The sequence below is a fragment of the Bombyx mandarina genome, chromosome 15 (genome assembly GCF_030267445.1).
Source record: "Bombyx mandarina strain Sakado chromosome 15, ASM3026744v2".
Taxonomy (NCBI): domain Eukaryota; kingdom Metazoa; phylum Arthropoda; class Insecta; order Lepidoptera; family Bombycidae; genus Bombyx; species Bombyx mandarina.
In genome coordinates, this window is record NC_143221.1 from 4729503 (window position 1) to 4742100 (window position 12598).

The 12598-nt window shown below is 40.3% G+C and overlaps 1 protein-coding gene across 1 annotated transcript in view; it reads right to left on the reverse strand.

The window, feature by feature from the left end:
- The window catches only part of HERC2 (E3 ubiquitin-protein ligase HERC2), an 80262-nt gene that overhangs the window by 54573 nt on the left and 13091 nt on the right, over positions 1-12598 (reverse strand). Inside the window, exons 22-35 of the mRNA XM_089732773.1 lie at positions 12076-12272; positions 10720-10936; positions 9236-9473; positions 8550-8720; positions 3733-3927; positions 2808-2970; positions 2610-2728; positions 2089-2261; positions 1451-2004; positions 1248-1372; positions 798-1165; positions 556-722; positions 339-478; positions 83-266 (exon numbers count right to left, since the gene is read on the reverse strand). Of these exons, the coding sequence (XP_089588899.1) occupies positions 83-266; positions 339-478; positions 556-722; positions 798-1165; positions 1248-1372; positions 1451-2004; positions 2089-2261; positions 2610-2728; positions 2808-2970; positions 3733-3927; positions 8550-8720; positions 9236-9473; positions 10720-10936; positions 12076-12272 (3011 nt within the window). The remainder of the gene's footprint in view (positions 1-82; positions 267-338; positions 479-555; positions 723-797; positions 1166-1247; positions 1373-1450; positions 2005-2088; positions 2262-2609; positions 2729-2807; positions 2971-3732; positions 3928-8549; positions 8721-9235; positions 9474-10719; positions 10937-12075; positions 12273-12598) is intronic.

The window sequence follows — 12598 nt, forward strand, 5'->3', positions numbered from 1 at the left end:
CCTCTATAATTCCTCGTGCGTATGATAATGAGAAACAAAAAGTAACTTATTTTGACATTATTTTATCTGTTCCAACACCTACCTGTTCCATGCACAGTCTCGTCAATAGAGGGCGGTGGAGATGGTGAGCGTGCGAGTTTTAAGTCATATTTGCCTTCCTTCCCCATTCGGTAAGAGTTTGTGCCACCCGCATCCCACGCTACACGAACCCATCCGTCTTCACCCAGCTCACCAATTACTCGACCTTCGCCGCCGGGTACGCCATCCTTTCAACACAAATTGTCAGCTTTAATACTTATAATATTTTTTTTGCACTTTTAATAAAAATCTTATTTTACCTGGTCACCCCATTTCCAATCTTTTCCTCTTACTACCCTCGTTCCAATTTTCATCAAAGAAGCCAATTCTGGTCCTGATAATGATGCGCCACGAGCCCTGGCTCCCAATCTTTCATCCTCATAAATAATGAGGCATTCCGCTGTTAATCAATTTATTATATAAAAATAAAATTTTATTTAAATTATGTGACAATCCAATAATATTGTTATAACTCACGTTTACTTTTCAGTCCGTTAGTAATAAGGGAAGAATACTGAGATGTATCACCGCCGATTTGTTTCAGTAACGTCAGACAGGAACTTAGTGCTCCGCCATTTATCAGCTGTTCTAATTCCGGCCCTTGACAGCCTTCGGTGAGAAGCGATAGTAAAGTTATCAGAAACCTACAAAAAATGTATATTACAGAATTGATAGATACATTTGGATATCGTTTTCCTTTTATAAGTTAATTTGTATACCTTGCTCTAGAAGGTCGATTCAATAATGCATGTGCACCGTAATTAGCACTCATTTTCGTCGGTAGCGTCTGATGCTGCTCCCCTTCCATAACCCTCGCTTTTAATTCAATCAAAACGAAATCCATCAGCTTCGATCGTTCTAGAAGCACCATATACTTGGAATACGGTATCACAGATTCTATAGAGTCCAACGGAGATGTTAACGGTATGGTAGGTTTTAGCGGAACACCAGATACTGATTCGGCCATCGAAGCACCCAGCAATCCAACAAGAGCTCCGTATTTGACACTTTCCGACATCGTTTGTGAGGAATGTAGTATGCAGTTAATAATACTGTAGCCAGTTCTTCTTATTTCGGCACGCTGTACCTGTTTATTTATAAAAAAATCTGCTGTTACCTTAATTACTTTTAATGTAATAGTAAATCAATATCCAAGGCGATTGGCTTACCTGACAATACAGGGCTCGTCTTAATATATCTATATCACAGGTTTCTTCAGTCATTACGAAGTCTATAATAGCTATGGTTAAACTCTGTTGTTCGGGAGTGACCGACTCTAACAGCCAGTGCAAATCTGAAACGACACGATTTAAGAAATGAAATGTTAAATATTATACTACTACCAAAACGGACAGAAAACTGAAACAATTACCTTTCTCTTCACCGGCTAGCCTAGACACCCACGCGTTTACAAACTTATTCCTTTCTGAAGTATCATCGTCTTTTTCTTCGTCAGCCATAATCAAGTCATTCTTGAGATCGTCAGCGAGCAGTATCACTTGTTTCTCGCTTTCTATAGAGTCTTTGAACACCGAATTATCAGTCATATCGTTTATTGAACTGAAAGATATCTCGTTGGTTGGAGTTTTATCATCGTCCCGGTCAAGTATGTCATCTCTTTCTGCCGCGCGATGACTTTCGTTTCTCATGTCATCATAATTGCAAGCATTCTTCAGATCTTTCTCTAATAGTTTATCTTTGGTTTTAACTCTAAGTTTAGGTTCCCTTACGTCACTAGCGCCTTCGCTGGGTTTAAATGGTTCAATCACGATACTTGGGGTGATGTCTTCAGGAGTTTTGCTTGTGGCGTTGGCTATCGACGATTTTATAAGCAGCGCGTCTCCTTGTAAGAGACTTCCGGTAGCTTTGAACATGCTCTTACTTAGACTGTTTTGTCGGTTTCGCAGATCCTTGGTGGTTTCGAAACTGAAATTATTTATTTATTTTGTAAAATATATTTTTTTGTGAACAAACTCATGATAGTTTCGATTGGAGTGAAGAAAATCATACCATTTGTTGAAACTAGGTGTTTTAGCTACGCGCATGACCTTCTGGAATATTCTTTTGGCCGTAGGAGGTCGATGCGACGGCGGCCGATTACGTAATGCATTGACGGCCGGAGACATGGCGGGACGAATTTCGTGGAGAAGAAATCGAGCGCGTTCAAGCGGAGCTGCACAAACCTAGAATATACGTTATCAGATATATAAGATTGTGAGAATTATTTAGAAGATGAACTAGGAAGATTTTTTTTAAGGCGGAGAGAATTTATTAATATTTTTCTAATAACACGAAAAAATGTAAGTAATATACCTACTAACTACTAGCTATTCAACCTATCTTTATAGTATCGTAATATACTCGTAGTATATATAGTATGAAACAATGTACCAATCAATCATAGAATCGTTGTTTATGACTTTTAGTGCCGCTAATTTTTCGAACGTCTTAAACAAAACTTTGCTCACTGCGCTCTTGTAGAAAATCGTTAGAATTGATTCTCAACTGACATTTTAACATTTTGTTTGTACCTCCTTATAGCCCCTGGACAGCTGCTGCCTAGTCCTCATCAATGTCCATTTACTTTGTTGCACAGCTTTAACGATCTCCAGCATAGCCGGCGAAAGTTTCACCTCCCCTTTCTCCATTTCTGTAATTATAACCTGTTTGTGAATATACAAATAACATTGAACGTTATTTCCTAGGCGTTAAAATTAATTTTCGCTTACCAGCTTTCGCAGTGGCTAAGGCGTGTTCCTTTAATCCAGCGTGGTATAATAACACAGCGAGTAAAGCGCGACGCAGTTCTTCGAGCGGATGCTCCGGAGGGAAATGTGGTGCACAGCCTTCGTGACGTTCACACGCCCACCACAGATGAAGTGCTAACGGATCCTGATTATAACAATATTCAAATCTATGAATATGTCTCGGAACCGCAGCGAGCGCAATCAAGCAATGACCTCGGTGGTTCATTCATAGTATTAAGCAGTTACTGAAGACCATAGCCACTGTGACCGGGTGTTAGGAGACCGCTTCCGAAAACGAAAATTTTGCACATACAAAGTTGTAAAATTTTGGGGAGCGCGGTATCAGCGCCGCGCCGTTGTGCGTGTGAAAGAAACGCGCGACCGGGCGTTCGTTGATCCGAACATCAACTGTTTTTTGAATTTTGTGTTTCATTGCTAGTTTTTTTTTAGTAAAGTAAAGTGTTGTTTATAAAACTGTCGTTTCATTTAGCTGTACTAACATTATTCACGGAGCGTAAATAATGCTAGTACGCTAGTAATAAAACGTTTTAAAAAAATGTTTTTTTTAAATCAGGATCTATTCCCTTCATCAAATGTATCATTAGTACTATCGTTTGTCTTCGTTTTCGGAAGCGGTCTCCTAACACCCAGTATATAGTTAATTAAATAATTACCCCAATGTTTGTAGTGTAAAGGTGATTTACAAAGCAGATTATAGTATTCGGACTCCAATATGATGAGACCACGTTTTGATTCTGCATATTTGTTACTACAATAAGGACAAGTATAATAGCAACATAACATTCACCGAACTACGGTGCCATAGTGTCCTTTTTCAATTTTATTTTTATAATATGATGAAATCTTATCGAGCGGTCTCAAGTTTTGTGCATTGAAAATGACTCACGTGTAGCTTCGGTTCAGCAAGTGCAAACAATAGAGATTCAGCTCTGGCCGGAGACGAAGCCACGTTAACGCGAGGTAGCGGCCGAGATATCCGCGTCGTCGCAGGAGTCTCGCTGGCGGGACTGTTGCCGCCTGTCGATGATCCACTGCGAGCTTCTGCTTTCTCCTCTTCAAATGGATTTGTCAGTTGCGATACCTGAAGGAAGAAATCAAAGAAGACGTGAGCAACGCAATCTTGATTTTCATGCAAGGCGCGTTCAGTCAGGAAAAGTAGATGTCTTGTCCATATGTTACTGGTGGTAGGACCTCTGTTAGTCCGCACGGGTGGGTACCACCACCCCGCCTATTTCTGCCGTGAAGCAGTAATGCGTTTCGGTTTAAAGGGTGGGGCAGCCGTTGTAACTATACTGAGACCTTAGAACTTATATCTCAAGGTGGGTGGCGCATTTACATTGTAGATGTCTATGGGCTCCAGTAACCACTTAACACCAGATGGGCTGTGAGCTCGTCCAACCATATAAGCAATAAAAAAAAAAGAAGGCAGATCACACTCAAAAAGTTTCTCTACCGTTTTAGTACATAAAAAATCTGTTACAGAAATCCGTCCATTTGTAATGACAATAACAAATTGAGTGAGTGACCAACAAAATCGCGAACGAAAACAGACAGAACAAACACCTTACACGCTTAATATAACAGCACAAAAGTAACAAAATATTAAAATTTTACGTTCTCGGTTTCGGATTGACGCGTCGCGCACTATATGCCTAATGTTAGACCAGGATTGGGGTTTCGAGAACTTCGAGAATATTCGAAAGATTAATTAATACGTTCTCAGTTTCGGAATCACGCGAAACGCACTATAGGCTAATGTTGGACCAGGATTGGGGTTTCGAGAACTTCGAGAATATTCGAAAGATTAATTAATACGTTCTCAGTTTCGGAATCACGCGAAACGCACTATAGGCTAATGTTGGACCAGGATTGGGGTTTCGAGAACTTCGAGAATATTCGAAAGATTAATTAATACGTTCTCAGTTTCGGATTCACGCGAAACGCACTATAGGCTAATGTTGGACCAGGATTGGGGTTTCGAGAACTTCGAGAATATTCGAAAGATTAATTAATACGTTCTCAGTTTCGGAATCACGCGAAACGCACTATAGGCTAATGTTGGACCAGGATTGGGGTTTCGAGAACTTCGAGGATATTCGAAAGATTAATTAATACGTTCTCAGTTTCGGAATCACGCGAAACGCACTATAGGCTAATGTTGGACCAGGATTGGGGTTTCGAGAACTTCGAGAATATTCGAAAGATTAATTAATACGTTCTCAGTTTCGGAATCACGCGAAACGCACTATAGGCTAATGTTGGACCAGGATTGGGGTTTCGAGAACTTCGAGAATATTCGAAAGATTAATTAATACGTTCTCAGTTTCGGATTCATGCGAAACGCACTATAGGCTAATGTTGGACCAGGATTGGGGTTTCGAGAACTTCGAGGATATTCGAAAGATTAATTAATACGTTCTCAGTTTCGGAATCACGCGAAACGCACTATAGGCTAATGTTGGACCAGGATTGGGGTTTCGAGAACTTCGAGAATATTCGAAAGATTAATTAATACGTTCTCAGTTTCGGATTCATGCGAAACGCACTATAGGCTAATGTTGGACCAGGATTGGGGTTTCGAGAACTTCGAGGATATTCGAAAGATTAATTAATACGTTCTCAGTTTCGGAATCACGCGAAACGCACTATAGGCTAATGTTGGACCAGGATTGGGGTTTCGAGAACTTCGAGAATATTCGAAAGATTAATTAATACGTTCTCAGTTTCGGATTCATGCGAAACGCACTATAGGCTAATGTTGGACCAGGATTGGGGTTTCGAGAACTTCGAGAATATTCGAAAGATTAATTAATACGTTCTCAGTTTCGGATTCATGCGAAACGCACTATAGGCTAATGTTGGACCAGGATTGGGGTTTCGAGAACTTCGAGGATATTCGAAAGATTAATTAATACGTTCTCAGTTTCGGATTCATGCGAAACGCACTATAGGCTAATGTTGGACCAGGATTGGGGTTTCGAGAACTTCGAGGATATTCGAAAGATTAATTAATACGTTCTCAGTTTCGGATTCATGCGAAACGCACTATAGGCTAATGTTGGACCAGGATTGGGGTTTCGAGAACTTCGAGAATATTCGAAAGATTAATTAATACGTTCTCAGTTTCGGATTCATGCGAAACGCACTATAGGCTAATGTTGGACCAGGATTGGGGTTTCGAGAACTTCGAGGATATTCGAAAGATTAATTAATACGTTCTCAGTTTCGGATTCATGCGAAACGCACTATAGGCTAATGTTGGACCAGGATTGGGGTTTCGAGAACTTCGAGGATATTCGAAAGATTAATTAATACGTTCTCAGTTTCGGATTCATGCGAAACGCACTATAGGCTAATGTTGGACCAGGATTGGGGTTTCGAGAACTTCGAGGATATTCGAAAGATTAATTAATACGTTCTCAGTTTCGGATTCATGCGAAACGCACTATAGGCTAATGTTGGACCAGGATTGGGGTTTCGAGAACTTCGAGGATATTCGAAAGATTAATTAATACGTTCTCAGTTTCGGATTCATGCGAAACGCACTATAGGCTAATGTTGGACCAGGATTGGGGTTTCGAGAACTTCGAGGATATTCGAAAGATTAATTAATACGTTCTCAGTTTCGGATTCATGCGAAACGCACTATAGGCTAATGTTGGACCAGGATTGGGGTTTCGAGAACTTCGAGGATATTCGAAAGATTAATTAATACGTTCTCAGTTTCGGATTCATGCGAAACGCACTATAGGCTAATGTTGGACCAGGATTGGGGTTTCGAGAACTTCGAGGATATTCGAAAGATTAATTAATACGTTCTCAGTTTCGGATTCATGCGAAACGCACTATAGGCTAATGTTGGACCAGGATTGGGGTTTCGAGAACTTCGAGGATATTCGAAAGATTAATTAATACGTTCTCAGTTTCGGATTCATGCGAAACGCACTATAGGCTAATGTTGGACCAGGATTGGGGTTTCGAGAACTTCGAGGATATTCGAAAGATTAATTAATACGTTCTCAGTTTCGGATTCATGCGAAACGCACTATAGGCTAATGTTGGACCAGGATTGGGGTTTCGAGAACTTCGAGGATATTCGAAAGATTAATTAATACGTTCTCAGTTTCGGATTCATGCGAAACGCACTATAGGCTAATGTTGGACCAGGATTGGGGTTTCGAGAACTTCGAGGATATTCGAAAGATTAATTAATACGTTCTCAGTTTCGGATTCATGCGAAACGCACTATAGGCTAATGTTGGACCAGGATTGGGGTTTCGAGAACTTCGAGAATATTCGAAAGATTAATTAATACGTTCTCAGTTTCGGATTCATGCGAAACGCACTATAGGCTAATGTTGGACCAGGATTGGGGTTTCGAGAACTTCGAGGATATTCGAAAGATTAATTAATACGTTCTCAGTTTCGGATTCATGCGAAACGCACTATAGGCTAATGTTGGACCAGGATTGGGGTTTCGAGAACTTCGAGAATATTCGAAAGATTAATTAATACGTTCTCAGTTTCGGATTCATGCGAAACGCACTATAGGCTAATGTTGGACCAGGATTGGGGTTTCGAGAACTTCGAGGATATTCGAAAGATTAATTAATACGTTCTCAGTTTCGGATTCATGCGAAACGCACTATAGGCTAATGTTGGACCAGGATTGGGGTTTCGAGAACTTCGAGGATATTCGAAAGATTAATTAATACGTTCTCAGTTTCGGATTCATGCGAAACGCACTATAGGCTAATGTTGGACCAGGATTGGGGTTTCGAGAACTTCGAGGATATTCGAAAGATTAAATACGTTCTCAGTTTCGGAATCACGCGAAACGCACTATAGGCTAATGTTGGACCAGGATTGGGGTTTCGAGAACTTCGAGGATATTCGAAAGATTAATTAATACGTTCTCAGTTTCGGATTCATGCGAAACGCACTATAGGCTAATGTTGGACCAGGATTGGGGTTTCGAGAACTTCGAGGATATTCGAAAGATTAATTAATACGTTCTCAGTTTCGGATTCATGCGAAACGCACTATAGGCTAATGTTGGACCAGGATTGGGGTTTCGAGAACTTCGAGAATATTCGAAAGATTAATTAATACGTTCTCAGTTTCGGATTCATGCGAAACGCACTATAGGCTAATGTTGGACCAGGATTGGGGTTTCGAGAACTTCGAGGATATTCGAAAGATTAATTAATACGTTCTCAGTTTCGGAATCACGCGAAACACACTATATGCCTAATGTTGGACCAGGATTGGGGTTTCCAGAATTTCGAGAATATTCGAAAGATTAAATACGTTCTGTTTCGGATTTGACGCGAAGCGCACTATATGCCTAATGTCAACGGCCATCTGGTGTAGTGGTAAGTGACATGGTCACTGCACAAGGGGGTCGCGGGTTCGAATCCCGCCAAGGGAAGATATTTGTATGATAAATATAAATGTCTTTTCCAGGGTTATGGATGTCTATTAAATATATGTATGTGTATAAATAATAAAAATCTTACATTTATATCCGTTATCTGGTACCTGTAACACAAGTTCTTTACGAACTTATCACGGGACCAGTTAACGTGGCGTGATTGTTAGTAAATATTTATTTATTATTTATAAATAAATAAATAAATGTTGAACCAGGACTGGGGTTTCCAGAATTTCGAGAATATTCGAAAGAGTAAAGGAGAACAGTACCTGCATTCCGCCGCGCAGGAATACAGCTGCTGCATACGGCGCGGCGTCGAGCTCCGCCTGCTGCACGGGCAGCGACCGCGCCAGCCTCGAGCCGCACTGCGCCAGCCCCACCGCGACGTGGAACGCGACAGACGACAGGATGTGATGGGCACGAAGACTGGACGTGCTCTCCTGGGATATGATACGTCAGAGATAGATTCAAAAGTTAGAAATACACTACATACATTCAACTTGCTCGCATTTAAGTTCAGATGTAAAATAAAAAAATAACTTAATCAATAGAGCATTATAAAATTTTACAGACACGTTGTGAAGTTCTTTTTTTTGCGGAGGGATATATTTTTTTCTAAATTAAAACGAGCGATACTACGTACTAAATAAAAAACGACTTTCTAATATACCTAATATTTTATACTAGTGGTAGGACGTCTTGCGAGTCCACATGCGTAGGTAGGTACCACCACCCCGCCTATTTCTGCCGTGAAGCAGTAATGCGTTTCGGTTTGAAGGGCGGGGCAGCCGTTGTGCTATTAAAAAGTGAGACCTTACAACTCATGTCTCAAGATGGGCGGCGGCATTTACGTTGTAAATGTCTATGGGCTCCGGTAACCACTTAGCATCAGGTGGGCCATGAGCTCGTCCACCCATTTAAGCAATAAAAAAATAAAAAATATATAAATACTAACATGACATTTGTGACTATAAATCTGATCTGCATAGAGGCCGACGCACTTCTCAGTGATCCGCGCTAGGAATGCGGCGTGCGGCTCCACGCTCAGGGCCGCGGTCGCGTCGCCGCCCCGCAACTTGCGGACCAACTCCACCGTGCTCGCGTTCTCACAATCGAAATTCTCAACGTCGAAAACGTGACCGGCCACTATTATCCACGAACCGCCGTCTTTTATATGATTCTGTAAGTCGCATCTGAAAGTAAACAAGGCAAGATATTAATGTTACGCGCTGGGGCTCGCGATAAATAAAACTTTCACCGAAGTACAAATTAAAAGTCTATTTAGCTCTTAAAACACTTAAGGAACACTTTACAATTAGCAATTCACTTCTTTTTGCCGTTTCGCTTCGAGTAAAACTGATTACTAACTGCCTTCATTGTTTTTTATGTTTGAGGGATTACTGGTGGCCCGGAAGCCTCTCCAGTTTCATCAGGGCAGGTGGGAGAGCAAAAGCTCAGTCAGAAGGGGACTGCCTTCGTGTCATCTCTACAACGCTTTTACAGTTGATACGACAACTCCATTATTATCAAGAACATAACCGTTAGTACGAGTACGTTTCGATGTGTTTTAGCTATTTGATAATAGCTCGAGCGTTCTCGATTGTGCTAGTTCAGTTCTTTTTATATTTGTTTCTGCTATTTGATAACAGATGGCGTAACTCTTACCGGCGTAAATTTAATATTAAAATATAACTAAAGTAGAATTATTTTGCCCGTGCAGTTTGGGTCATAAAACATAGCCCAGCTAGGGCGGTGAACATGTTGCGCGGGCGGAACGCCATTATCGATAAAAAAAATGAGTCATCGAAGGCAGGGACACGGCGGCGGGGTGGTATACGAAGGGTGGTGAGACATTGTTATGTTATGAGTCATTTGTACATACCTGCAAATTATAGTACATTATGTCGAAGAGAAATGTGTTTTTATGCATTCGTTCCTGAATTTCTTTAGTGACACAATGGCTACTCTTTTGTTTTGTATCAAAACGGCAGAATTGATTCAAAATAATATTTGCACGTGTTGTTATCAACAATATGTTAAAAAATTTCACTGAAATAAGAATAGATCCCGAAAAGTTACAAAGTGTTAATTTTTACCGTTCTCGTTAACTTGCTGTGGCGATATATGATGTAAGTGTGCGATTAGTGATTTTTTCTTTCATTTTAATCACTAACCCACAAAATGACAAAACTAAATACACTATCGATAACGCTTATCGACAACAATAATGCGCATCACTATGCCCGTCCATAAGGCTCGTGAGTGGAAGAGGGAGCGAAATACTCGTTTCACCGCTCGGATTTTGTATGACCGAAACTGCACGGACAAAATAATTCTACTATAGTGTTATAATTTTAAAATACAACTAATCATAGAGTTAAAACTATCCAATAGACGACAGTGAAAGTTTAAACAGACACGCAAGAGAACAACACATACTTGCGTATAACGCTACTGTTCAGCTGGTGTTTCTTCGAAACGAGGCCGGGCCAGCCCAGCAGGTCCGCGTCTAGCTTCGCGGACGAGGGTAACGCGCGGGCCGCCTCGTCGCACGCGCGCGCTATCCTCACGAGCGAGCCCGCGCAGTCGGACAGCGCGTGTGCGGACCGCGCCGAACAAGCACATATCCATGCGCTCAACTCCGTCACAACGCGACCTGCAACACGATTAATTTAAAAACTTGTTTTGTTACTATCCTAACTATATCCAGTGTTAAGTGCTGCCACCCACTTTAAAATGTGAGGTTAGTAATATGAGGTTTTGTTAGTGTTGAGGGTTTACTGTGCGCTCTCCTCCGGAAACCTCATCAGAGTGGTCAATAACACACTGAGTATAATTGCATGTTTATACGCGTCAGCAACCGCGGTGGATCGCTGCACGTTAACCACTGACTGACTAACATATGCTGCTCATTACTATAATTGCATAGTAAGCGGCTAAGCGGGGCGGGGTATCATTTCCCTACAGTAACGATCCTACAACTGTTCCTCCAGAAAAAAAAATGCATATCTCTAGTCTGTTTCTTAGTTTGTAAAGGATATTGGCGGGCTATCGGTACGATGTAGAATACAATATATTCCTCTAGGGTAATGAAGAGATTTATTTTCTTAATTTAGATTCTATAGGTACAAATTTAACCTTAATTTAATCTATAAACAATCAGTATTGTGAATCGGTATAATACGAAATGATAAAGTAAATAAAGAAAACAGTTTAAATAGCGTACACTAGTAATTGATAAAAAACTGAAGGAAAATGATAAGTAAACAATATTCGAGTTTTGCGATATAATTAGTCTGTTATTTTATTATTTATTTATTACACTTCATATAAAATTTACATCGGCGGACTTAATGGCTAAGGCTTACTCTACCAGTCAACCAAGGTAGTGCAGAGTAAATAGTGGTAGGTGCAATGAAATTTATATTAAGTTACAAATAAATACACAAAAAAAGAATATATACACATATATACACAATCACATATACATATAAATACATACATACACAAATACATACATACACACATAAATACATATAATAGTTTATACAGTATTAAAAAGTATTAAAAATTTTAATACTTTTTATAATAGTAGTTTAAAGTTTAAATTTTAATAGTAAACTATTAAAAATTTTAATAGTTTTTCTACTATTATTCTTGTAAACGGAAATATAAAAAGACAACTTAAATAGTATTTGCGAAAGACGAATTTAACTCAAACACCAGTTTACTTCTAGCAGATCAAAATCTAAGAAACACAGGTTATAGATGGGTTTTTTTACACACTCAACTCACCGACAATATCAGAAGCTAGCAGATCACACAGAGCCACGAGCTGGGTATTGTCGGCGCCGTGCACGGCTCGCGAGAACGAGCTCAGCGTCGAATGTACGTGCTCGGACAGTAGAACCGTGTATTGGTTCAGGAGCGAGCGCACTCCGCCCCGCGAGCTGCGGCCGCCGCGACACCACATCGCCTCACAGAACAATAGCCTGCATGTGTACAGACAGACGTGTTCTTTATAACTTGACACTAAAAGTCCGTATTCGTCTTCGGTAGCTTGCTAACATCTGCACATCAGTTAAACGCTCATCTATATTTTAATAATATTGCAGGCTGTATCTATTTATATATCTATATATTAATACGCGAAGCAAAAATTTTGTACCCCTTTTTACGAAGATTGCGCAGAGGGAGGAGTATGAAATTTCCCACACTCATAGAGAATATATTTTTTTAGGACTAAAGGATTACTGGTGGCCCAGAGGCCTTTCCAGTTTCAGTATCTAGTCTTTTGTTTACCTAGTTTAATTTATTT